This window comes from Girardinichthys multiradiatus, chromosome 7 (assembly GCF_021462225.1).
Source record: "Girardinichthys multiradiatus isolate DD_20200921_A chromosome 7, DD_fGirMul_XY1, whole genome shotgun sequence".
NCBI lineage: Eukaryota > Metazoa > Chordata > Actinopteri > Cyprinodontiformes > Goodeidae > Girardinichthys > Girardinichthys multiradiatus.
This window is the reverse complement of record NC_061800.1, coordinates 33,693,561-33,720,750: the sequence shown is the minus strand read 5'-3', so window position 1 is coordinate 33,720,750 and position 27,190 is coordinate 33,693,561. Positions and strand designations below refer to the sequence as shown.

General features: G+C 41.1%; 2 protein-coding genes across 4 annotated transcripts; both read left to right on the top strand.

Annotated features, from left to right (window-relative positions):
* The first annotated feature begins 774 nt into the window (after positions 1-774).
* On the top strand, positions 775-7,055 carry sowahca (sosondowah ankyrin repeat domain family Ca). 2 transcript variants are annotated; one of them, XM_047369637.1, is made up of 4 exons: positions 775-1,342; positions 2,716-3,119; positions 3,226-3,615; positions 5,096-7,055. In XM_047369637.1, exons 1-4 carry the CDS (start codon positions 985-987, stop codon positions 5,552-5,554), a joined length of 1,611 nt encoding a protein of 536 aa, XP_047225593.1. In that variant the 5' UTR covers positions 775-984; the 3' UTR covers positions 5,555-7,055. The 2 variants fall into 2 exon arrangements, with proteins under 2 accessions (XP_047225593.1, XP_047225594.1); XM_047369638.1 differs by having other exon boundaries at positions 780-1,342; positions 2,740-3,119.
* Positions 7,056-15,362: 8,307 nt separating this feature from the next.
* akap17a (A kinase (PRKA) anchor protein 17A) lies at positions 15,363-25,059 on the top strand. Of its 2 annotated transcripts, none has more exons than XM_047369555.1 (7): positions 15,363-15,514; positions 16,034-16,372; positions 18,717-18,935; positions 19,145-19,357; positions 21,633-21,781; positions 22,278-22,518; positions 23,377-25,059. In XM_047369555.1, the coding sequence occupies exons 2-7, from the start codon at positions 16,046-16,048 to the stop codon at positions 24,190-24,192; spliced, it is 1,965 nt and encodes a 654-aa protein (XP_047225511.1). In that variant the 5' UTR covers positions 15,363-15,514; positions 16,034-16,045; the 3' UTR covers positions 24,193-25,059. The 2 variants fall into 2 exon arrangements, with proteins under 2 accessions (XP_047225511.1, XP_047225512.1); XM_047369556.1 differs by having other exon boundaries at positions 15,390-15,514; positions 15,992-16,372.
* Positions 25,060-27,190: the final 2,131 nt, after the last annotated feature.

Sequence of the window (27,190 nt, the reverse complement as noted above, 5' to 3'; positions counted from 1 at the left end):
GGATGAGCTGCACTACCTGAGCCACTTGTGTGGATTGTAGAGTCCGTCTCATGCTACCACAAGTGTGAAAGCACCACCAACATTCAAAAGTGACCAAAATATCAACCAGAAAGCATAGGTACTGAGAAGTGGTCTGTGGTCCCCACCTGCAGAACCACTCCTTTATTGAGTGAGTCTTGCCAAAGATTTCCCCCTGTTGTCTATTCCATTTGCACAACAGAATGTGAAATTGATTGTCAATCAGTGCTGCTTCCTAAGTGGCCAGTTCACAGAGGTTTGATTTACTTGGAGCTATATTGTGTTGTTTAAGTGTTCCCTTTATTTTTTGGGGCAGTATATATATATATATATAGAGAGAGAGAGAGAGAGAGATAATGTGTGTGTGTGTGTGTTAATTTTAACTTTAATTCTTTATGTTCAGTGCCTGCTGTTTTAAAGTGCTGTTATAAATAAAGTTGGCTTGGCATATTAGTTGCTATTGGTTTGATTTTAATTTGTGTCTCAATTGTTGCCATTACTGCAACTAAAATGTATCTAAAATTTATATAACATAAAAGAAAATTATATAATCATATGGAACACATGTTTGTTCAGTTTGGAAAACCCAAATACCAAAGTTCCACTAACAATATGGCGGACGCGTTAGGTGTCGTTTCTACTGGATAAGGAAGTCAATGTAGCGTTTACTCCGATATGCTTATTATTTGTATTTATTTCATAAAGCTAACGCCAGGCTGATTTTTACTCGTAGTTGGAAGTCTGATCTGCAAGAAGCACGCAAACGCAACATCATCCTTGCATGTCCGAGTGCGCCCTCTGTTGACCAGAGCTTGATATACAGGTCTTAGCCATTGGAAGCAGACGGAGGAGGGGATGCTGTCATCCGCCACCGCTGAATCGAGAAAATTAGATGGACCATGGGTTTATTTGAAAAATCCCTTATGCCGTTAATCCATTTATAATTGCTGTCGCTCGGAGACGTTCATGAGGATGATGGCGTCCCAGCGGTGTACGGAACAAGCCGTGAACGAGTTCCTGTTGGAGAAAGGAGGGAGGGTCCGACAGATGGAGCTGATCGATCATTTCACATCTCCTTGTGGCTGTAATGACCAGCAGAAAGAAGGAGCGGAGTGGGAGTTGCTAAGTGGGATTGTGGACAGCGTGGGTTTCGTGAAGGAGGAGAACGGAGTGAAATTTGTGTGTTTAAACGGCGACTGCAGCGAGGAGTCGGTGATGCGTACGGACGCAAACGACCACGTTGATGCGGAGTGCAACGGGAACATCGAAGAGACGCCGGACAACAAACAAATGAACGGCAACCCTGATGATGGAGAGCAAACAGGTGAGGTGGACCCGACCGTCCACATGATTTAAATCTGTCCATTATATTTGGCATCTGAATGCCTGGGTGAAATGTTTATTTTACCTGAATTTATTATTTTATGGAGCCGAGAATGATGTAATACATTTAATTGAGTATTTAAAATTATTCAGTATTTCTCGATTAGTAAAACTCAATTTTTGCAAAGAAAGATAGCAAATCAGGTATAGCCCAAAGAAAAAAAAAAAATCATTACAGGATTTTCAAAAGTACGTTTTTACATTTAGCTACAACCCTAAACCAAACTGTATTTTATTGTGAGTGAATGTAATAGATCAATACAATGTGACGCATAAATACAAACTGGAAGGAAAAGGTTGCACTTTTTGTTTTTTACAAATAAAAATCTGAAAATGTTATGTATATTTAGATTCAGCCCCCTGTACTTTGATGCCTCTAAATAAATTCTAGTACAACCAAATGCCTTCACAACCCACTTAATTCATAGAGTCCAGTTTGTGTAATTTAGTCTCATTATAAATACCTTTGGATTTCTTCAATTATATTCAAAAGTACTTTATCAATCCCAAAGGGAAATTAAGTTTTGTTGTAACAAAAACTCTCCTAGTTACTTCACATAGTTATTTGGTGGCTGTGGGCAGGAAGGAGCTCCTGTAGCGGTCTCTGTTACAGCAGACTAGAACAAGCACCTGACGGAAGAAACTCGGTTGTTTTGTGACTGTCTCATGAAGAGGGTACTCAGGGTTGTCCATTATGTTCTTCATTCTTCTTCCTAAAGCAGTCCCCAGAGCATGTAATAACATTATATGGTTTGCTAGTAAGGAAATCATGAAGACCAAGGAACACACTAGACAGGTCAGAGGTTACATATTAGAGAGATTAAAAGCAAGGTTAGGCTATAAAACAATATTCTAAGCTTTAAATATCTCTTGTAACACTGTTTAGTCTGTCATCTTATGGAAAGAGTATGATACAGATACAAACTTAAAAAGAGATACTTTCCTCCTAAACTGGGGTTTAGGAGGGCGCTAATCGGAGAGCGCTAATCCGAGAACCAACCATGTGACCCATCGAAACTTTGGAGGAGCTGCAGAGGTTCACGTACCTGGAAAACTTTCAGCTGCCTTAGAGGGCTGAGTTCAAATACAAGCCAGACTTAAGAGCTTTTTAACATGTTAAAAATTATGAAAACCATTTTTCCTTTCAATTTCACATTTATGCGCTACATTGTGTTTGGCAACCACATAAACTCACAATAAAATACATCACATTTGTGGATGTAACGTGACAAAAATGTACAAATGGGTTGTAATATCTTGGCAAGGTACCATGTGTGCAATCCATAGATTTAATTTGTTTAATAACATTAACAGAAATGCATTGTGATGGTTCTACAGGAGCATCGACATCAGCCAGTTTGGACAATGTCAAGCAGTCAAATGGCAATGAGCAACCTACAGCCCAATCCCAGAGTGGCACCGAATCAGGTACTCATACCACTGCTGGAGGAGGGGAGGTGAGGCTGAGGGACAGGAGGAGGCGAGAGTCCGCACCAGCTATTGGGATGCAAGACGTGGACCAGGCCCATGCTGCTGGCTCCCACAACCATGTGGTGAGAGGGGCACGAAGGGTGTCCAAAGGATCCCAGCGGGCCATGCTGATCAGCTGCCTGTCTGAAGACAGCGCTCTGGAGGGACTGGAGTCTGTGGGGGAAATACAAACACCTAAAGGAAGCCGCAGAAACTTCATAGAGCTGATGATGAGTAGTTCTCCGCAGGTGAGACGTGTAGAAATAATATTTGTTATAGATATACTGGTGTTGCATCCACTGTATATGAATGTGTAAAACACAACACATTCCTTGTATGTTTTGCTTGTGGCAGGTTCGGAGGTCTCTGATCAACCGTGGCTCACGCATCCGAGACTCTGTGAGGAGCGACGGCGACTCGTCGTCTGTCCTCTCTTCAGCCACAGATGACGACAGTTCCTCTGTAACTTTGGACCCCCTGGAACACGAGTGGATGCTCTGCGCCTCAGAAGGCCTCTGGGAGAGCCTGCAGCCCCTGCTGGCTGTTGAACCGAGCCTGGTGGCCAAAAGAGACTTTGTGACAGGCTTCACCTGCCTCCACTGGGCTGCAAAGCAGGGCAAGGCTGAGCTCCTCAGCAAGCTGCTGGCCTTTGCCAAGGAGAACACTATACCAATGAATGTGAACGCAAGATCAAGTGCTGGGTACACACCGCTACACCTGGCTGCTATGCATGGACACACACAGGTGGGTAGCAGGGAGTGGGGTGTCATGTGTTGCACTTGCTCAGTGAAGCTGCACGTGATTACCAACAGTCTCTCTGCTCAGTTAGAATAATTAGTACATTAGCACAATTCGAAAAGAAAATTAGAAATCGCAAGAAATAAGGAAAAAGAGAGGCATTGAAAAAGATGAAGATAACAGACATTAAACTCAATTATATTTTAAAGATGACAAAAACTCAAAAAGAAAAGGCAACTTCTTCAGTTTGTCATTTAGTCCTATAAAAGGTTCACTGACATTACTAAATACCTGTGAGACTGTGAGATACAATGGCTTGTCAGTTTTCACCGTTTGTTCCCAGTTTACAGAGCCTTGGAAAGCACCCATAAACTTTAAACTTTTTTACATATTGTCAGTTTAAAACCATCCATTTTAAAGTATTTCTTTGAGATTTTATGTTACAGACAAACACAAAGTAGTGCATAATTGAGAAAAGGAAAGAGTATGACAAATAGTTTTTAAGATTTGCACCCCTGATCACATATGAATCAAATAAATGGCTCATTAGCAGGCCTCTGCAGAACTTGATGACATGAGAAGGTGATTCAGCCATTCGATTCTGTGTGTTGGAGGACAGAGGCTATTAATTGCTGAAAAGGGAGATTTGAATTGTCCTGTATATAGCTCCATCTCACTTCCTGTCAACTCCAACATGCTTCTCTGTCCCTGTGGAAGAATAGCATCCCCATAGTATGATGCTCCACCATCACATCTCAAGGTGGGAATAGTGTGTTCAGGGTACTGTGTGGGGGCAGTTTTTCCGCCACACAGAGTGTTTTGCAGGTAAGTCAAAATGTCAGATTTCAGTCTCATCTGACCAGTTTGGTTTCTTTCACATTTGCTGTGTTCCCTACATGGCTTGTGGCAAAGTGCAAATGGGACTTCTTGTGGCTTTCTTCCAGAAATGGCTTTCTACTTGTCACACCTGTTTCAAAGTCAGATTTGTGGAGTGCAAAACTGATAGTTTCCCTTGCAGGAGATTGTGTCTCCTGAGCTCCATCAGAGCTCCCTCAGAGTTACCATGAGACTCTTAGCTGCTTTTTTGATTAATGCTTTCCTTGACTGGCCTAGGTGGACATTCATGTCTTGGTAGGATTGCATTGGGGCTGTAATGTTTGCATTTTGGATTATGGATTTTAATAACATGAGATGTTTAAATCTTGGGATTTTGTTTTTACCTTAACTCTGCTTCAAACTACACGTTCTGCCTGACATGTCTGCTGTGTTCCTTGGTCTTCATGAGGCTGTTTTTTCACCAGTGTTTTCTTTCATTGAAAAAAAGGTAAAACCTTTTATCTTTTTTTTCCCAGTTCAGTATTTGTTAGCCTGTCCCATAAAATCCCCGTAACATGCATTGAAATTCGGGGATTTTAATGTGAAAAAATGTTGAAGTGCAAGCGGTGGGAATACTTTTGCCAGCGCTAATGTGATGTATTATTGGCAGGTGGTCCGCATGCTGCTCTTAGACTGGGAAGCGGACCAGGAAGCTCGGGATTACAGCGGTAGGCGAGCCATTCAGTACCTGCCCCCTCTCCTGGCAGCTGACCTGGAAAAGGAGGGTGTGGTCACCTCGCCCGGAGCAGAGTCAGACACTGAAAATGGCAATGGAGGTAGCAGCAGAACGCGAGGTTGGAGGTTCCCCAAAGTCCTCCAGGGCAACCTGAAATCACTGCGGCTGCTGACCTCACCACCAGAGACACTGGAGGAGTCGGCTGAGAAGACCAAGGGGGGCTTGCAGAGGAAGACCTCCCTGAGCCGACTGAATGCCCGGCTGCATCGTGGGCGCCACCGAGCCCAGATCATCCACAGTGCCTCCTTCAGGGACACCGGGGAAGTAGGAAGAGGAGAGGAGCTGCCCAGGAGCCCTCTGAGAACCAGACCACTGTCCAACCTGTTTGGATAAAGTTCTACCAGCGCTACAGACAGTTTGACGCACATTTACGATTTATATGTACAGTTGAAATATGACAGGTCAGGTCTCAACATAAGACACAGAGCATTTTTTTTGTGTATATTGTAGATATTAACAGAAATAACCAAATTATGTTTTCTTAAATTAGTTTATTTAGTTCCTAATGCAGTGGGGGTTTTTTAGCACAAAAGCAGTAGAGCACAGAACATGTAGCAATTTATTTCACTCGGCAATACTTTGACTAAAAGCTGTTTTTTTGGTTTTTTTTAAGGTCTATTCAGGACACCCTAGAAGATATCACACAAGGCAACATTTTACACTGAAATGACTTTCCAGCAGGTTTAATTTACAATAGCTCAAAATCTAGAGAAATAAAAAGCCCTTGTGATTGACTCCACTAACTTCCCCAAAACTACATCTCTGTTTACAAAATAATATATTTGTAGGGTGGTGTTTCTACATTCCAACCTCATGTAACTGGATGGTGCTCATGTTTCCTTGTACAGCTCTGTAATGTTTTTAACGTAGCAGATTTTAATATTCAAACCGATCGACCTTTTTACAGTCACCTTGTTTGCACTTGTCACTTTGAAGTAATGGGGTGTTTTTTAGGACAAGCTGAAATTACGTTATGTGTTTTTGGTATGATGTCTAATCTTTAAATTCAAATAATACTTTCATTCCACAGTATGCATAAAAGTACACAATTGATTATGTAACTTTTCCCAATTATTTTCACTTTAAGTCTATTATAGTTATAGTTTCTTACCAAATAAACCAGCGAACAGAGATTGACTCTTCTTTTTTTGGGCAATTGCTGTATAGTTTCAGTGTGGAAACACACAGAGTTCATGTAATTTATGCTCCTGACAATAAGGTATCTCACATTTACTGAAATTACTTTTTCTCATCAGTGTTGAGATTTTTCTTGGACCTTCGGTTCTTCACATGTTGCCACTTTTTTTCCAGAATTTAAATTTCTGTTATGATACATATTTGTGGTTTCATGCTGAGTAAATTTTGCAGGGTTTTTGAACTATAAATCTGTTGGTTTCTCATGACTAAGATGATTCCAGCTATCTAACAGACTATTGATCCATTTAAGATGCTGGACAAACTGGAGACTTCATACTAAAATGAAGCTCTTGCCGTCTCCTGCCTCTTATCAGTGCAGCATTGCATTTACACAATCGTTTGATTATTATGTTTTTATTTGCTCTATATTGATGCAAGTAGCACTAAGACCTGATTGGTTTTCCAAATGTGTGAACATTAATTACTCAGAGACAAAACCCAGATTTCTTGAATGTTTTCTTTGTATTTTGTAGCATTTGTACTTAAATATAGGAGTTTTCATAATTATCTTTTCATTTAGAAATGCATACAGATGTTTCTTGACTGCATGAAATTTAAGTGCTGCTCCCTTTTTTTTCAACTGTGAATAGTTGTCATTATTGTTGTTGAAATACTGTGAAGTTATTCAGTGGTGTTGGATCATTGTTAAAAAGCCACTTTGTCACTGGTAAATGTGAAATAAAGCAATATTTGTTAACATTAAAACAAGTTTTGAGTCATTTATGAATTACATTCTGTTGATTTCACAACAAGTAAAACCGCATAATCAGATGATGAAAGAGACTGCTATGTATGGATCCTATGCATAGTTTAAAACTTTGCTTTTAATACAAAAACTACAAACAAGCTGCAACCAAAATTATTTGAATGGGATTTTGACACACACCTGTGTAATTAGATCATGGACTTTGTTTCCAGCAGACCACTGTCTATAAAGGCTGGGCAAGCACTCTACTTTAGTAACACCTAGTAACAGAGCACCACATGGCTGGGTGTTAAGCCCACTCTTGAACATCCCTTTTCATTCTACAAACCTATTTAGGATTCTGATTTCATAATTAAACTTCCAACGTCTTAAGACTGTCCAACAACAATGGGTTAGCATAATGAAAGGAGGTTGAGAACTATACCTGAGACAAAACCTTGCCTTCAACCTTAACAAAACCAAACAGCAAAATCCAAACTTCCTCCCATCATAATCAGTGGTGAGGAAGTAGAGTGTGTATAGAACTGCTGGTTTCTTAATGTCCACCTGTCCCAGTCAACAAACACTGGCCAAAAAATACTTCAGAGGCTTCTGTTTCTGGAAAGCAGAAACACATACAGGTACTGGTCATAAAATTAGAATATCATGAAACATTTTGTTTCAGTACAAATAGTGAAACTTGTATATTATATTCATTCATTACACACATACTGATATATTTCAAATGGGTTATTTTAATTTTGATTATTATAACTGACAACTAATGAAAACCCCAAATTCAGTATCTCAGAAAATTACAATATTGCTAAAAGGTTCATTGTTGAAGACACCTGGTGCCACACTTTAATCAGCTAATTAACTCAAAACACCTGCAAAGGCCTTTAAACGGTCTCTCAGTCTAGTTCTCTGGGCTAGACAATCATGGGAAAACTGCTGATTTGACAGTTGTCCAAAAGATGACCATTGACAACTTGCAAGGAGGGCAAAACACAAAAGGTCATTGCTAAGAAGGCTGGCTGTTCACAGAGCTCTGTGTCCAAGCACATTAATACAGAGGCGAAGGGAAGCAAAAGATGTGGTAGAAAAAAGTCTACAACAATAGTGATAACCGCACCCTGGAGATGATTGTGAAACAAAACCCATTCCAAAATGTTTAAATGTGGGGGAGATTCACAAAGAGTGGACTGCAGCTGGAGTCAGTGCTTCAAGAACTACCACCACAGACGTATGCAAGACATGGGTTTCAGCTGTCGCATTCGTTGTCAAGCCACACTTGAACAAGAGAGCATCGGAAGCGTCTTGCCTGGGCTAAAGACAAAAAGGACAGGGCTGCTGCTGAGTGGTCCAAAGTTATGTTCTCTGATGAACATACATTTTGCATTTCCTTTGGGAATCAAGGTCCCAGAGTCTGGAGGAAGAGAGGATAGGCACAAAATCCACGTTGCTTGAGGTCCAGTGTAAAGTTTCCACAGTCAGTGATGGTTTGGGGTGCAATGTCATCTGCTGGTGTTGGTCCACTGTGTTTTCTGAGGTCAAGGTCAACGCAGCCGTCTACCACGAAGTTTTAGAGCACTTCATGCTTCTTGCTGCTGACCAACTTTATGGAGATGCAGATTTTATTTTCCAACAGGACTTGGTACCTGCACGCAGTGTCAAAGCTACCAGCACCTGGTTTAAGGGCCATGGTAACCCTGTTTTTAATTGGCCAGCAAACTCGTCTGACCTTAACCCCATAGAAAATCTATGGGGTATTGTGAAGAGGAAGATGCAATACACCAGACCTAACATTCAGAAGAGCTGAAGGCCACTATCAGAGCAACCTGGGCTCTCATAACACCTGAGCAGTGCCACAGATCGACTCCATGCCACGCCACATTGCTGCAGTAATCCAGGCAAAAGAAGCCCCAACTATGTATCGAATGCTGTACATGCTCATAGTTTTCATGTTCATACTTTTCAGTTGGGCTGCACAGTGGCGCAGTTGGTAGCACTATTGTCTTGCAGCAAGAAGGTCCTGGGTTTGATTCCTGGCCAGGGGTCTTTCTGCATGGAGTTTGCAAGTTCTCCCCGTGCATGCGTGGGTTCTCACCGGGTACTCTGGCTTCGTCCCACAGTCCAAAGACATGCCTGTTAGGTTAACTGGTCACTCTAAATTGCCCTTAGGTGTATGAATGAGTGTGTGTGTATGGTTGTATGTGTGTTGCCCTGCGATGGACTGGCGACCTGTCCAGGGTGTACCCTGCCTCTCGCCCATAGACTGCTGGAGATAGGCACCAGCTGATAGGCACCCAGCCACTTCACACTCGGCTGCGAACCGCCCCAGTGCATGCTGTAGGTCTTGGCTAGAGGGGGCCAGCAGGACCACGTCATCTGCAAAAAGAAGAGACGAAATCCACTGGTCCCCAAACCAGACCCCCTCCGGCCCTTGGCTGCGCCTAGAAATCCTGTTCATAAAAGTTATGAACAGGACCGGTGACAAAGGGCAGCCCTGCCAGAGTCCAACATGCACCGGGAACAGGTCCGACTTAGTGCCGGCAATGCGAACCAAACTCCTGCTCCGCTTGTACAGGGACCGGATGGCCCCTAGTAAAGGGCCCCCGATTCCATACTCCTGGAGCACCCCCCACAGGGCATCACGAGGGACAAGGTCGAATGCTCCAGGTCCACAAAACACATGTGGACTGGTTGGGCAAACTCCCATGAACCCTCGAGTACCCTCTACAGGGTACTCAAGGTAGTTGTCAGTTATAATTATCAAAATTAAAAGAAATAAACATTTGAAATATATCAGTCTGTGTTTAATGAATGAATAGAATATACAAGTTTCACTTTTTGAATGGAAGTACTGAAATAAATCAAGTTTTTCATGATATTCTAATTTTATGATCAGCACCTGTGTGTGTGTGTGTGTGTGTATGTATATATTATTTTTGAGAATTGAAAAGTATGTTCCAAATGTTGTGTGTTTGTACTTACAGCTTAAGGTATCTCATCTAATTTTGCATAAATCCCTTGAAAGGTTATGGAGGGATTGGTTTTAGCTGATAGTGAGCAGAGATGTGGCATGGAAAAGCCCCACATTTCCAAAAGCATGAACTATTCCATCTGTTTTTACTGCTAGCTGCCACTAATTGTGTTTGTGCTCTGGTGCCGAAGAACTGATGAGCTGATGACCCTCTGGGTCAGCTTTGGAGCTACATTTACAGTGAAGCCACAGCTTCCTGTGTGCGAGCAGCTCAACAGAGGATATTTTCACAGTAATGTTTCACTCTGCATCTGTCTGCCCTTCTGTTTTTACAAATGATGTTACTTATGTTGTTTAAACGCTTTGCAACTGAAGTCATGTTATTTCCAGATCCAGAAAAGACTTACAGGGATTAGGAAAAGCGCCTGTAGAATCCACAGTAACTCTGGGCAGCCTATCTATTCAATGATGACTGTTGATTGGGGCAGAACAGAGAGGCTGTCTGACTGCAGCTACTGACCTACATACAGGCTGAAGGGAAGTAATGCCTGTTATGTAAATTCCTCTGCCATCTTTTCAGGGAAACTGTGTCAACTTTTTTGCCTGCGGGTTAGTTGGACTAATCCATGTCCGACACATCCACTCATCCCTCTCTGGTTTTCAGCTGAATGGTCACAACATCAATCATGAGATTTTTGTAAAGCATGAATGTGTGAATGGTCATCTAGCAAGGGTAACAAATAAAAACGGTCAATTATGCATTTCTGTGTCACATGACTTACAGTGCCTTCAAAAAAATAATTTGGCATTTATGGAAAAAAATAAACTTTATCTGAAAGTTATCTAAATGAATCACAAACAGCAAAACTGCCAGATACACAAAAACATATTTACATTGCATTGAAAATGTCTTCACACAGCTTAAACTTTTTAAAATGTTATGTTGCAACTAGAAAATTAATTGTCTTTTACTGGGACTTTATGCAATAGACCAACACAAAATAGTACATAATTGTGAAGCAGAAGTGAAATGAAAGCCTGGGAAAGAGTTTTAAAAATAAAAAATCTGAAGTCTGAAAAGTATTGTTTGCACATGTATTTAGGTCACTCCACTTTTACAGCAACTATTGCCTTCAGAAGTGAACTAAGTTCTAAAACAATAACCCAAACTTCGAACATCTCACAGAGCACTGTTCAATCCACTTTCCGAAAATGGAAAAAGTATGGCACAACTGCAAACCTACTAAGACCTAGCAGTCCACTTAAACTGACCTGCCAGACAAGGAGAGCATTAATCAGAGAACCAGCCAAGATGCCCCTGCTAACTCTGGAGGGGTTGCAGAGAGTCACAGCTCAGGTGTGAGGATCTGTCAACAGGAAAACTTGTTGTGCATGCCTCAAATTTGCCTTCAATATCAGAGTGGCAAAAATAAAATAATTAGAAGTCCTGTTTTCACTTTGCCTTAACACAGAACAAACATATTTAAGAAGGACTTCTGGTCAGATTAAACCAAGTCTGAACTTTCTGACCTACTTGCAAAAGTGGCATTTATGCCATTCATGTAGCGATGTCAGCATCACATTGTGGTGATGCTTTTCTTCAGTAACCAGAGAAATTGGTCAGAGTTGACTGAAAGATGAATGGAGCTAAATACAGCTGAATGCATGTGACTGACTTTGAATCTGTATGATTGGACTGAATTGACTTTTTTTTGTACACATGGACAAAATAGTTGGTACCTCTCGGTTAATGAAAGAAAAACCCACAATGGTCACAGACATAACTTGAATCTGACAAAGGTAATAATGAATAAAAATTCTATGAAAATTAACAAATGAAAGTCAGACATTGCTTTTCAAACATGCTTCCACAGAATTATTTTAAAAAATAAACTCATGAAACAACCCTTGATAAAAATGGTAGTACCCTTAACTTAATATTTTGTTGCACAACCTTTTGAGGCAATCACTGCAATCAAACAATTTCTATAATTGTCAATGAGACTTCTGCACCTCTCAGCAGGTATTTTGGCTTACTGCCCATGAGCAAACTGCTCCAGTTGTCTCTGGTTTGAAGGGTGTCTTTTCCAGACCACATGTTTCAGCTCCTTCCAAAGATGCTCAATAGGATTTAGGTCAGGGCTCATAGAAGGCCACTTCAGAATAGTCCAAAGTTTTCCTCTTAGCCATTCTTGGGTGTTTTTAGCTGTGTGTTTTGGGTCATTATCCTGTTGCAAGACCCATGACCTGCGACTGAGACCAAGCTTTCTGACACTAGGCAGCACATTTCTCTCTAGAATCCCTTGATAGTCTTGAGATTTCATTATACCTGCACAGATTCAAGACACCCTGTGCCAGATGCAGCAAAGCAGCCCCAGAACATAACAGAGCCTCCTCCATGTTTCACAGTAGAGACAGTGTTCTTTCCTTCGTATGCTTCAATTTTCCATCTGCAAACATAGAGCTGATGTGCCTTGCCAAAAAGTTTAACTTTTGTCTCATCTGTCCATAGGACATTCTCCCAGAAGCTTTGTGGCTTGTCAACATGTAGTTTGGCAAATTCCAGTCTGGCTTTTTATGATTTGTTTTCAACAATGGTGTTCTCCTTGGTCGTCTCTCATTATGTCCAGTTTGCCTCAAACAATGTCGGATGGTGCGATCTGACACTGATGTTCCTTGAGCTTGAAGTTCAACTTTAGTCTCTTTAGACGTTTTTCTGGGCTCTTTTTTTACCGTTCGTATTATCCGTCTCTTTATTTGTCATCAATTTTCCTCCTGCGGCCACGTCCAGGGAGGTTGGCTACAGTCCCATGGATCTTACATTTCTGAATATGTGCAACTGTAGTCACAGAAACATGAAGCTGCTTGGAGATGTTCTTATAACCTTTACCTTTAACCAGCTTGTCTATAATTTTCTTTCTAATCTCCTGAGACAACTCTTCCCTTCACTTCCTCTGGTCCATGTTGAGTGTGGTACACACCATGTCACCAAACAGCACAGTGACTACCTGTAGCCCTATACAGGTCCTTCTCAAAATATTAGCATATTGTGATGAAGTTCATTATTTTCCATAATGTAATGATGAAAATTTAACATTCATATATTTTAGATTCATTGCACACTAACTGAAATATTTCAGGTCTTTTATTGTCTTAATACGGATGATTTTGGCATACAGCTCATGAAAACCCAAAATTCCTATCTCACAAAATTAGCATATTTCATCCGACCAATAAAAAAAAAGTGTTTTTAATACAAAACACGTCAACCTTCAATAATCAGGTACAGTTATGCACTCAATACTTGGTCAGGAATCCTTTTGCAGAAATGACTGCTTCAATGCGGCGTGGCATGGAGGCAATCAGTCTGTGGCACTGCTGAGGTCTTATGGAGGCCCAGGATGCTTCGATAGCGGCCTTTAGCTCATCCAGAGTGTTGGGTCTTGAGTCTCTCAACGTTCTCTTCACAATATCCCACAGATTCTCTATGGGGTTCAGGTCAGGAGAGTTGGCAGGCCAATTGAGCACAGTGATACCATGGTCAGTAAACCATTTACCAGTGGTTTTGGCACTGTGAGCAGGTGCCAGGTCGTGCTGAAAAATGAAATCTTCATCTCCATAAAGCTTTTCAGCAGATGGAAGCATGAAGTGCTCCAAAATCTCCTGATAGCTAGCTGCATTGACCCTGCCCTTGATAAAACACAGTGGACCAACACCAGCAGCTGACACGGCACCCCAGACCATCACTGACTGTGGGTACTTGACACTGGACTTCTGGCATTTTGGCATTTCCTTCTCCCCAGTCTTCCTCTAGACTCTGGCACCTTGATTTCCGAATGACATGCAGAATTTGCTTTCCACTGAGCAACAGTCCAGTGCTGCTTCTCTGTAGCCCAAAAGTGGCTTGACCTGGGGAATGCGGCACCTGTAGCCCATTTCCTGCACACGCCTGTGCACGGTGGCTCTGGATGTTTCTACTCCAGACTCAGTCCACTGCTTCCGCAGATCCCCCAAGGTCTGGAATCGGCCCTTCTCCACAATCTTCCTCAGGGTCTGGTCACCTCTTCTCGTTGTGCAGCGTTTTCTGCCACACTTTTTCCTTCCCACAGACTTCCCACTGAGGTGCCTTGATACAGCACTCTGGGAACAGCCTATTCGTTCAGAAATTTCTTTCTGTGTCTTACCCTCTTGCTTGAGGGTGTCAATAGTGGCCTTCTGGACAGCAGTCAGGTCGGCAGTCTTACCCATGATTGGGGTTTTGAGTGATGAACCAGGCTGGGAGTTTTAAAGGCCTTAGGAATCTTTTGCAGGTGTTTAGAGTTAACTCGTTGATTCAGATGATTAGGTTCATAGCTCGTTTAGAGACCCTTTTAATGATATGCTAATTTTGTGAGATAGGAATTTTGGGTTTTCATGAGCTGTATGCCAAAATCATCCAGTATTAAGACAATAAAAGACCTGAAATATTTCAGTTAGTGTGCAATGAATCTAAAATATATGAATGTTAAATTTTCATCATGACATTATGGGAAATAATGAACTTTATCACCATATGCTAATATTTTGAGAAGGACCTGTATATAGGCCCACTGATGGATTACAAGAATGTAGACACCTGTAATGCTAATTAATGGACACACCTTGATTTAACATGTCCTTTTGGTCACATTATTTTCAGGGGTACCATCATTTTTGTCCAGGTCAAAATAGCCAAAATAGCTGCTGAGAGGTGCAGAAGTCTCATTGACAATTATAGGAATTGTTTGATTGCAGTGATTGCCTCAAAAGGTTGTGCAACAAAATATTAAGTTAAGGGTACCATCATTTTTGTCCAGGCCTGTTTTATAAGTTTATTTTTTTAAATAATTCTGTTGAAGCATGTTTGAAAAGCAATGTCTGACTTTCATTTGTTAATTTTCATAGAATTTTTATTCATTATTACCTTTGTCAGATTCAAGTTATTTCTGTGACAATTGTGGGTTTTTCTTTCATTAACCGAGGGGTACCAACTATTTTGTCCACGTCTGTATGTAAGGTGGTTTGTGACATTTGTTGTGAACTGGTGCTAATAAATAAACTGAATTAAATCCTAAAACAAAACCTGTGTGAGTGGAGGTTTTTCTTACAGTTGAACAACATCCCTAAACATACAGTCTGACCGACAAGAGAATGGTTTATATCAAAACATATGAATGTGAATTAATTGAGAATGTGCATCAACTCACTTTTACAGCTCTCGGCTGTACCAGGTGGTGTCGCTGTTTGTGAACACATCCGCTTTTGCAGCGCTGTTAGACGTTGTTTCGGCGTAAGGTTAAAGTGCACTGCATTCATTTTGGTGCTGTGTTTGTGTCTCTGTGGGTAATTTCTGCTCTGCATTACAGTAGCGTCGCCGCTGTTTTAGCAGGAGTGTAGCTGATGTTTGGTAGGTCGTAATTTTAAATTGTTACAATTGACTTTAACACACGGTAATATAGAAGTAAACTAAGGGGATTTGATTTCCAAAGCTAGTCACAAAACACGGAGCTAACTAGCTCCCGACCGGCGGCAGCAAGTACCAGCTCCTTTTGTTTTAAAACTAACAGTCTTCACAATTGACCGAACACTTTTTAAATTTTCAAATGTTTTACAAATAAACGTCAAGTTAGTCTGTGTGAGCTATCTACGCGTTACATTTGAGCTAATATTGTTCGTAAAGTTGGGTCAATGTTAGCACAATCGTGGTGTAAAAATGGGAGTTAGCTTGATTTTCGTGCTTTGCGTTTGGCCCATTTTTACCCGCTAATATAAATATATATATATATATATATATACATATATATATATATATATATATAAAATATTATTATTATTATTATTATTTTTTAAGCAGCATCTTTTTAGAGTTTTAATTTTTTTGCAGTGTGTAGCCTGTTACGCTGAATCTGAAACGCAACATTTTCAGCTCACCGCAGGGATGACCACCATCGTGCATGACACGTCAGAGGCGGTGTGCCTGTCTGCTGAGCACAACGTCTACCTGAAGCCCATCGCCAAGATGACCATCAGCGTGGCTCTACCGCAGCTCAAGCTGCCGGGAAAGAGCATCTCCAACTGGGAGGTGATGGAAAGAGTAAAGGCCATGGTGGCTCCGGAGCAGTTTTCAGCCCTGCGGATCTCCAAGAGCACCCTGGACTACATCCGCTTTGAGGGGGAGGTGGAAAACAAAACCGTGGTAAAGAGCCTGTTGACCCGTCTGGATGGAAAGACCATAAAACTCAGCGGATTTACTGATGTGCTCAAAGTAAGGGCTGACACGTTGTGTCTTTATAAATCCATATTGTGTCACTTTAACATAATATTCTATCTAATCACGCTATTTACCACGGTTGCTTAATAAAAGGTGCTGTGATGTACTTTATTGATTACAATGTGTTATCTACTTTGTCTATGTCTATGTAAAAATCGTTGACTAAATCTGAAAAACGTCCATTGTTCTGCTATATTTTGGTATACCAACAATAACAATTACCGACATGATTTTTTAAAAATGTTTTTCTATTGTGCGGCACTTTATCTATGTGCCCTATGTCTTAAAGTGCTGTATAAAAAAACAATGTACATATTTGCTGACTTAATTTATGAGACACTTTACAAAACTCAACTCCATCTGTTCATCCATCCATCATCCATACAGGTCCTTCTCAAAATATTAGCATATTGTGATAAAGTTCATTATTTTCCATAATGTAATGATGAAAATTTAACATTCATATATTTTAGATTCATTGCACACTAACTGAAATATTTCAGGTCTTTTATTGTCTTAATACGGATGATTTTGGCATACAGCTCATGAAAACCCAAAATTCCTATCTCACAAAATTAGCATATCATTAAAAGGGTCTCTAAACGAGCTATGAACCTAATCATCTGAATCAACGAGTTAACTCTAAACACCTGCAAAAGATTCCTGAGGCCTTTAAAACTACCAGCCTGGTTCATCACTCAAAACCCCAATCATGGGTAAGACTGCCGACCTGACTGCTGTCCAGAAGGCCACTATTGACACCCTCAAGCAAGAGGGTAAGACACAGAAAGAAATTTCTGAACGAATAGACTGTTCCCAGAGTGCTGTATCAAGGCACCTCAGTGGGAAGTCTGTGGGAAGGAAAAAGTGTGGCAGAAAACGCTGCACAACGAGAAGAGGTGACCGGACCCTGAGGAAGATTGTGGAGAAGGGCCGATTCCAGACCTTGGGGGATCTGCGGAAGCAGTGGACTGAATCTGGAGTAGAAACATCCAGAGCCACCGTGCACAGGCGTGTGCAGGAAGTGGGCTACATGTGTCGCATTCCCCAGGTCAAGCCACTTTTGAACCAGAAACAACGGCAGAAGCGCCTGACCTGGGCTACAGAGAAGCAGCACTGGACTGTTGCTCAGTGGTCCAAAGTACTTTTTTCGGATGAAAGCAAATTCTGCATGTCATTCAGAAACCAAGGTGCCAGAGTTTGGAGGAAGACTGGGGAGAAGGAAATGCCAAAATGCCAGAAGTCCAGTGTCAAGTACCCACAGTCAGTGATGGTCTGGGGTGCCGTGTCAGCTGCTGGTGTTGGTCCACTGTGTTTTATCAAGGGCAGGGTCAATGCAGCTAGCTATCAGGAGATTTTGGAGCACTTCATGCTTCCATCTGCTGAAAAGCTTTATGGAGATGAAGATTTCATTTTTCAGCATGACCTGGCACCTGCTCACAGTGCCAAAACTACTGGTAAATGGTTTACTGACCATGGTATCACTGTGCTCAATTGGCCTGCCAACTCTCCTGACCTGAACCCCATAGAGAATCTGTGGGATATTGTGAAGAGAACGTTGAGAGACTCAAGACCCAACACTCTGGATGAGCTAAAGGCCGCTATCGAAGCATCCTGGGCCTCCATAAGACCTCAGCAGTGCCACAGGCTGATTGCCTCCATGCCACGCCGCATTGAAGCAGTCATTTCTGCAAAAGGATTCCCGACCAAGTATTGAGTGCATAACTGTACATGATTATTTGAAGGTTGACGTTTTTTGTATTAAAAACACTTTTCTTTTATTGGTCGGATGAAATATGCTAATTTTGTGAGATAGGAATTTTGGGTTTTCATGAGCTGTATGCTACAATCATCCGTATTAAGACAATAAAAAACCTGAAATATTTCAGTTAGTGTGCAATGAATCTAAAATATATGAATGTTAAATTTTCATCATGACATTATGGAAAATAATGAACTTCATCACAATATGCTAATATTTTGAGAAGGACCTGTATGTCAATCACTCTGTCCTTCCATCTACCTATCAGTCTACCCAACCAACCATTCATCCAACCACTAATCCATGAGTTTGTCGTCCATCAAAACATCCACTTGTCCATCCATCTGTTTGTCAATCTGCCCATATGTCCATCTACCATAAATGGGTTAATAGGATTGACAGCTCTAGAAATCCATCCATCCATCCACATCCATCCATCCACATCCAGCCATTCCAAACGAATCTACATTAAAAAAAAAACTGAGAACACTGGAAATTCTAGTCTGGAAAACTATGGAGTTTTGACATGAGAAGTGTGTAGAAACACCGAATTTCTGTATTTGCTTCTTTGCTCAGGTTCGTGCAGTAGAAAATAAAGTGGATTTCCCCACACGTCATGACTGGGACTCCTTTTTTCGTGACGCCAAGGATATGAATGAGACTCTGCCGGGAGAGAGGCCTGATACCATCCACTTGGAAGGACTTCCATGTCGCTGGTTTAGCCAGAAGGACAGCCTGTTCCCTGACCGCCCTTCTGAAGAGGTTCTAATCGCTGTGTTCCAGGCATTTGGCAAGGTGGGAATTGTTTCAGTTTTAAATAAAAATGGTTGTTATATGGAGTTCCTGTTTTTATTTATTAATGACCTTTAGATTGAATTTAGTCCACAATACAAATCCCTAAAACATCCTCCTTTATACATAATGTGCTGGCACCAAATATGTTTTTTAAATGTTATCAATGTTAATAATTTTAATCATAAATGTTTTTTAATTTTTGTTTTTAGGTGAGACATGTTGACATCCCCATGCTGGATCCGTATAGGGAAGACATGCTGGACAAGAACTTCAGTACTTTCAGCTTCGGGGGTCACCTGAACTTTGAGGCTTACGTTCAGTATCAAGAATACTGCGGTTTCACCGTGGCCATGGACTCTCTGCGTGGCATGAAGCTGATGCTGAAAGGAGATGACGGAAAAGCTGTGGCATGCAACATTAAGGTACTGAATAGAGATGCACCAGTCAGAATTTGGTAGTCTTTTTCTCTTGTTGATCTCCCAATAAAATTTTTTCTTAAAAAAATACAAAAGAACAGCATTTTAGTATTAATATTTTTTTCCACCCTTCTTAATGTTAGCAGTCACATGCAGGTCCTTCTCAAAATATTAGCATATTTTGATAAAGTTCATTATTTTCCATAATGTAATGATGAAAATTTAACATTCATATATTTTAGATTCATTGCACACTAACTGAAATATTTCAGGTCTTTTATTGTCTTAATACGGATGATTTTGGCATACAGCTCATGAAAACCCAAAATTCCTATCTCACAAAATTAGCATATCATTAAAAGGTTCTCTAAACGAGCAGTTAGTGTGCAATGAATCTAAAATATATGAATGTTAAATTTTCATCATTACATTATGGAAAATAATGAACTTTATCACAATATGCTAATATTTTGAGAAGGACCTGTAAATGTGTGTGAGAGACCAGTCACTGAGAAATAAATGATTTACTGTTAATTGAAAACAAAGTAAATAAATGTGAAGTTAACTTCTGAAACTCAATTATGTCTTATATTAGGAATTTTTATCTTTAGGTGGATCTAGCATTACGTAAATACCAGTTTCTGTGTGTATTCCCTACGAAGAATGTTGGAAACCTTAACCCTATAACGGACTTCAGGGGCGACGCTGGTAGAAGTTCGTCCTGTAACCAGTGGGTTTCCAGTTCAAACCCCCGCTTTGTCTGTTTCAGTCGTGTTCTTGGGCCAAACTGTTCATTGCCTGCTGATGGTCGTCAGAAGGCTTGGTGGCGACGATTGTATGGCAGCCTGATTTCTGTCAGTCTGGCTACAATGTGGCTTACCACTGTCAGTGTGTGAATATGGGTATGAATGGGTGGACGACTGATTGTAATAAAGCGCTTTGTGGTCCCCAGACTTGATAAGCGCTATACAAGTGCAGGCCATTTACCATAGCATGTCCAAATTTAGTGTATTCCTTGAGACACTGGTTGGAACAGAGCTGAAAATCGTTGGATGATGGTTTACAGAGAAATGTTAAAGCCTACAGAAGTTGGAAACATTTACCTTCCGTTTAATATTATTACCTAAATTATTTTTCATTCCTAGATCCACTTATTTTAAAGCTGCAGTTGGTAACTTTTGTTAAAATAAATTTTTTTTACATAATTGTTACAACTGTCCTGACAGTAGAATATGAGACAGATTAACTGTGAAAGAAAATCAAGCTCCTCTGGCTCCTCCCTGTGGTCGTACTGCCATTTGCAGAAATACACTGCTCCCGGTCAGAACCAACCAATCAGAGCCAGGAGGAATGTCGGTCACGCTCGTATACGCGCTGCTCACACCCTCCGCCGCACAGCGTGTACTGTAGTTCTAGCTCACGGTGGCTGGTATGCTGCAGCTGTGCTTCACCCAATCTGTTATGCTAAGCTCTTTCCCTCCACAACACTTCCCTCCAAAAACTACCCTGGTTCTTGAAACGGTTCCTGTCTTGGAAAAACAGCTTTAGTTTTCTCTTGATTTTTTTTTTTTGCGTTTTTGGGTGGGGTTGTGTGAAGTATTAATTGCTGTTTTATTCGCAGTAGATCCAGGTTAAAGAACGAGTTTTAAAAATAAAAAAAGGTTGGGAGCCAGCTGAGAGTATCAATGGCCACTAAAGAGCAACTATTTGCCTTCTAAAACATTCTAAACTTAAAAAATGTTATTGAAGTTTTAGGAAAGGCTCTTTGTTCCTGGCCATCCTTAACTTTAGAAACTTGAGTGCATGCTGGATGTTTCTTCTCCACTAACTGCAATCAATCTCCTTTAAGGTCATAAATGTGACCTGCTTATCTTTTTGTGCATGCTAAACTGTTACTGAATTGCAAGTGCTTTAATAACATCACAGGCAAGTAGGGTTTAGTAGTGTGATTGTGCTAGTCAGCTGCAAAGTAGCTTTGAGACCTTTCAAGGAAATGAGATGTGAAGCTGCATCATCAGTATTTTCAGGTTAATGAACTTTGGGATAGGCAAGTCTTTTAATCCGAAACATAAAGCTTTGCAATCTAAAAGGGGATGAAAACAAAACAGAAGGGCCCCTTACCTAATGTAGCCTCTAGAGGTTAAATTGAGTAAAAATATTTGGAAGCAACATAAATTAGAGGCACAAGATCAAATCGGACATGTCACTGCCTCTCAAATGGGAAAAGGAATTTTGCTGATCAGCCTCCTTGTGTTTCATTTGTTTATTTTTTTTTAACTAGGTTACATTTGACACTAGCAAGCACCTCGGCGACGCATCCATCAAGAGAAGAAACCAGGAGAGGCTGAAGCTCCAGGAGCTGGAGAGACAGAGGGAGGAGCAGAAGCGAAGGGAGAAAGAAGAGGAGGAGCGGCGGAAGGAGGAGGAGAGGTATGATGGAAATAAAGGAGGCAGTTCATCAAGATCAATAACTCCAGGAAAAAAAACACAATATCATGTATTCTACTTCAGTGACACAGCCATATTTGTGCAACATAAGTGTGTGGAAGAAAATGTATATATGTTGTAGAAATGTGCTAGGATCAGATGCAAGACAATGAGGTGGGCAAAATGTTTTTCACTTTAGAAGAAAACATGCATTTAGTGATTGGACTTCAGAAACCCCATCAAAACTTGAAATTGTACAAATAAAAGTAATATCATATTTAATTTTTTTAATGTACGTGGGTATTTTGGATGCTGATATGACTTTTGACTTAAATTTGTGACAAACATTTTTTCTAAATTGTTTAGAGCAGAGTTGTTGACCTTAATTTTATTTGTTTTACTTTAAGTGGGTCACAACAAAAATACTTCCATTTTTGATAAGTTTAATGAGTGGAATCAGTGTGAGCTATTTAAGAAGGATATTTGATCACCTTTTCAGGAAACAGAAGGAAATGGAAGAGGAGGAGAAGGAGAGGAAGAAAGAGGAGAGAATCCGGAAGCGAGAGCAGAAGCTCCGGGAGAAGGAGGAGAAGAGGAACCTGAAGAAGGTGAAGAGGCAACAGGAGCAGGAGCAGAAGAAACTTCAAGTGAAGATTGCCATGGAGGAGAGAAGGCTGCTGCTGGCTCAGCGCAATCTGGAATCAATAAGGCTCATTGCCGAGCTGCTCACCCGCGCGAAGGTACTAAATTACCGCAGTGAAACTCAGCACAGCTCTGAAAAACTGCACCTGGTACACGGTGGTTACTGAACTGAGGAATGTTGTAATTAACCTTAGAAAGGACAAAAGGCTCATGTTTTAATGCTCAGAATTACTAGAATAATAATGGGTTATAGAAGGGCACACATTATACACTACAGTATGGCACAGGTTCAGTTTTAGAGATGCAGTTCCACAGTACCTTCACAGACCTGCAGGGCTTTACTTATTGCTAACAGCTGGATTATGTTTATTACCCTGCAAAAACATTGATACACTTTGAACTTTTCCACATTTGTCACATCATCAACCCTATGTTTAGTATGTTTTATTAGGATTTTATGAGATAAAACAACACAAAGTAGTATCTGGTTGACTTTAATGTCACAATCCTCATGTTGGCTGCCCAAATGCATGCAATGCTGCAAATACGTCTGCATGACCCATCTTCTTTAGGTTATCTGCGTCTGATTCTGCTGATCAAAGTGGTTTCCCACATTACATGGACAGTGGAGCAGCATGACGTAGCACTGATCTGTGCTGTTGCTACTGTCTTTGCTGTGCAGCGTGTTTTCAACATCATTTTCAGTCTGTGATCCCATATTAGCTTTAAAGCTCACAGTCTTTACAGGTCTGTGACTACTTCCTCAGGGGTGGGTTAGCTTCAACCAGAGCCTTTCTCTTGGTAGGTTTGCAGTTGTGCCATACTCTTTTCAGACTGAACAGCATGTTCATAGGATATCGACCTGAATTTTTATATCGGTGCATCCCTAATATGAACTTTGACTTTCACATTCTTGTTTTTATATTTCTTTGTGTATTCGCAATTGTTTTCACCAGATACTGAAGCAGCATCAGCAGGAGAAGGAGATGGCTGAACGCAAGGAGCAGGAGAAGCAGGAACAAGCTCGTCAGAAGGAGGAGTTGGCCCGTCTTCAGCAGCTAGAGGCCTGTCGGCAAAAGCAGGAGGAGGAGCTGCGGAGGGTTGAGGTGGAGAAGCAGCGAGCGCTGGAGCTCCAACGGAAAGAGAAGGAGTTAAGGGAGAGGCTACTGTGCAACCTTATCAAGAAGAGCACTGAGAAAAGCACAGCAGCTGCAGATGCACAAGACCTGGCCTGCCCTTCAACAAAAGAAGCTCCGGGTCTTAGTGATGTGATGCTAGGGGTCCTGGGTCGGGTCAACGGGGTAAAGACAGATGATGGCAAAGAAAAGCCAGTATCTAGATCTGTGCACTCTAAGGAGAAAAATAAATCAAAAGAGAGACGAGGAGGGGATGATAAGAAGGAAGAGTTTGTTCGAACTTCACACAGCAGGGAAGGAGGGTATGAAAGGAGCTCGTACAGCCGAGGGAGAAGGAGGCGTTCCCAAAGTCCAAGTAGAAGGAGGAGGAGCTCAAGCCACCGAAGGAGTAGTCACAAGAGGAGTGATAGCCATCACAGGGGAAGGAGGTGCAGTCCTAGCAGCAGCAGCAGAAGCTCCAGCAGGGATAGGAGCCTCAGCAGCTGTGGTAGGAGCAACAGCAGAGGGAGGGGTCAAAGGCGCAGTCACCGCAGGTACAGGAGAAGGAGTAAAAACTACAGGAGTCACAGTCACCACAGTCGAAGATACCGCAGATACAGCAACAGCAGGGACCGGAGCCACTCTAGGGGACGCTAAAAGCAACAGAGCAATTTTACTGACTGGCGAATCTGTGCATGGGCCTTAAGTTAAGAAAGAGTTCTCTGGTTATTTAGGTTAAAAATGTACAGAAAATAAAGTTAAATTTCACACCGAAAAACTTGATGCTTCATTACCAAGAATACTAGGTGCTTGAACCTATCTTTGCTGTTCATTAAACATTCCTAATTTTCTGTTACTTTTGTTCATATTGGTTTAAAGTTTTCTGACAATTTTTTAAAACATCCTTTATAATAAGAAACCAGATGACAGTTTCTCTGTTTTGGATGGTGAGTCAAAAGGTCCATTTTAAGCCTGAAACATGACGTGTTTTTATTAAATTTTTTGTGTACAACTATATTTTTTTGTGGGAAAGATACATTTCTGTCCTTTCCTAAATTATCTTGTTAAATTTCATTGCCTAACTCTTGAAAATAAACCTATGCATTCATAGGACTCGGAAGTTTTAAATCCTTTCAATTAAATGTGCTGTTTTTACAGGCGGCTGCCCTACATGTTTTATCTCTTGCAGGAGGGAACGCAGGAAACTGCAAAGGTGTTTTAAAATTCAACATCAGCTTCTGTATTTAAGTAGAGCATGAGTGTTTGTTTGGTTACTGGTGTAAACTAAAAAAAAAAAAAAGACTGCCACTGAAGTGAATGTGTCACATTTAAGAAAGAAAGCATCTGTCTGATTATTATGAAGCTTTAGTTGAGTTATTTTGGATTAAAAAAACTGATTTAGTAACTTTAGGTCTGTCCAAATTAAGTTCACACGGTTTTACTTGTTTATGCATATATGCGGTGCAACTCAAATGATGGCTGCCTTTTTGAAATTTCAAATAAAGAACATATGCAGAAGTAAAAGTGTGATTTTATTCTTTCACCTATGAAAACATTGTGACGGATACATTTCTTCATTAACTTTTCTTTGAGCTAAACTTGAAGAAACGGGACTCTTCAGTTTCTTCATGCAGAAGTATTTAGACACCTACAGTGCAAGTGGGACAATCGTGAAGTGGAATTAAATTTATTTGATGTGTCAAATTTTTTAACAAAAAACTCAAAAGTGGGGCGTGCAATATTATTCAGCCCCCTTGCGTTAATACTTTGTAGCGCCAACCTTTGCTGCAATTACAGCTGCAAGTCGCTTGGGGTTTGTATCTATCAGTTTTGCACATCGAGAGACTGAAATTCTTGCCCATTCTTCTTTGCAAAACAGCTCGAGCTCAGTGAGGTTGGATGGAGAGCGTTCGTGAACAGCAGTCTTCAGCTCTTTCCACAGATTCTCGATTGGATTCAGGTCTGGACTTTGACTTGGCCATTGCAACACCTGGATACGTTTATTTGTGAACCATTCCATTGTAGATTTGGCTTTATGTTTTGGATCATTGTCTTGTTGGAAGGTAAATCTCCGTCCCAGTCTCAGGTGTCTTGCAGACTCCAACAGGTTTTCTTCCAGAATGGTCCTGTATTTGGCCCCATCCATCTTCCCATCAATTTTGACCATCTTCCCTGTCCCTGCTGACAAAAAGCAGGCCCAAACCATGATGCTGCCACCACCATGTTTGACAGTGGGGATGGTGTGTTCAGGGTGATGAGGTGTGTTGCTTTTACACCAAACATATCGTTTTGCATTGTGGCCAAACAGTTTGAGTTTCATCTGACCAGAGCACCTTCTTCCACATGTTTGGTGTGTCTCCCAGGTGGATTGTGACAAACTTTAAACGAGACTTTTTATGAATATCTTTGAGAAATGGCTTTCTTCTTGCCACTCTTCCATAAAGGCCAGATTTGTGCAGTGTACGACTGATTGTTGTCTTATGGACAGACTCTCCCACCTCAGCTGTAGATCTCTGCAGTTCATCCAGAGTGATCATGGACCTCTGTTCGAGATGAAAGTTTAGAGGTCTTGGTAGATTTGTAGTGGTCTGATACTCCTTCCATTTCAATATGATTGCTTGCACAGTGCTCCTTGGGATGTTTAAAGCTTGGGAAATCGTTTTGTATCCAAATCCGGCTTTAAACCTCACAACAGTATCTCAGACCTGCCTGGTGTGTTCCTTGGTTTTCATGATGCTCTCTGCGCTTTGAACAGAACCTTGAGACTATCACAGAGCAGGTGCATTAATACGGAGGCTTGATTACACACAGGTGGGTTCTATTTATCATCATCAGTCATTTGGGACAACATTGGATCATTCAGAGATCCTCACTGAACTTCTGGAGTGAGTTTGGTGCATTGAAAGTAAAGAGGCCAAATAATATTGCACGTCCCACTTTTCAGTTTTTTATTTGTTAAAAAAGTTTGACACGTCCAATAAATTTCATTCCACTTCATGATTGTGTCCCACTTGTTGTTGATTCTTCACAAAAAATTAGAATTTTATATCTTTATGTTTGAAGCCTGAAATGTGGCAAGAGGTTGACCAGTTCAAGGGGGCCGAGTATTTTACTTGTCCCATTGAAAGCACAGTGTAAACACAGAAGCACATCATTGTTGGGAGGTGGAAGGAAACTTCTACAAATATATTTTAAGACAAAAGATCTGAAAAAGTGTGGTGTGCACTTGAATTCAGCCCCCCTAAATACACTGCTCAAAAAAATAAAGGGAACACTTAAACAACACAATATAACTCCAAGTAAATCAAACGTATGTGAAATCAAACGGTCCACTTAGGAAGCAGCACTGATTAACAATCAATTTCACATTCTGTTGTTCAAATGGAATAGACAACAGGAGGAAATCTTTGGCGATTAACAAGACACACTCAATAAAGGAGTGGTTCTGCAGGTGGGGACCACAGACCACTTCTCAGTACCTCTGCTTTCTGGCTGATGTTTTGGTCACTTTTGAATGTTGGTGGTTCTTTCACACTCGTGGTAGCATGAGACGGACTCTACAACCCACACAAGTGGCTCAGGTAGTGCAGCTCATCCAGGATGGCACATCAATGCGAGCTGTGGCAAGAAGGTTTGCTGTCTGTCAGCGTAGTGT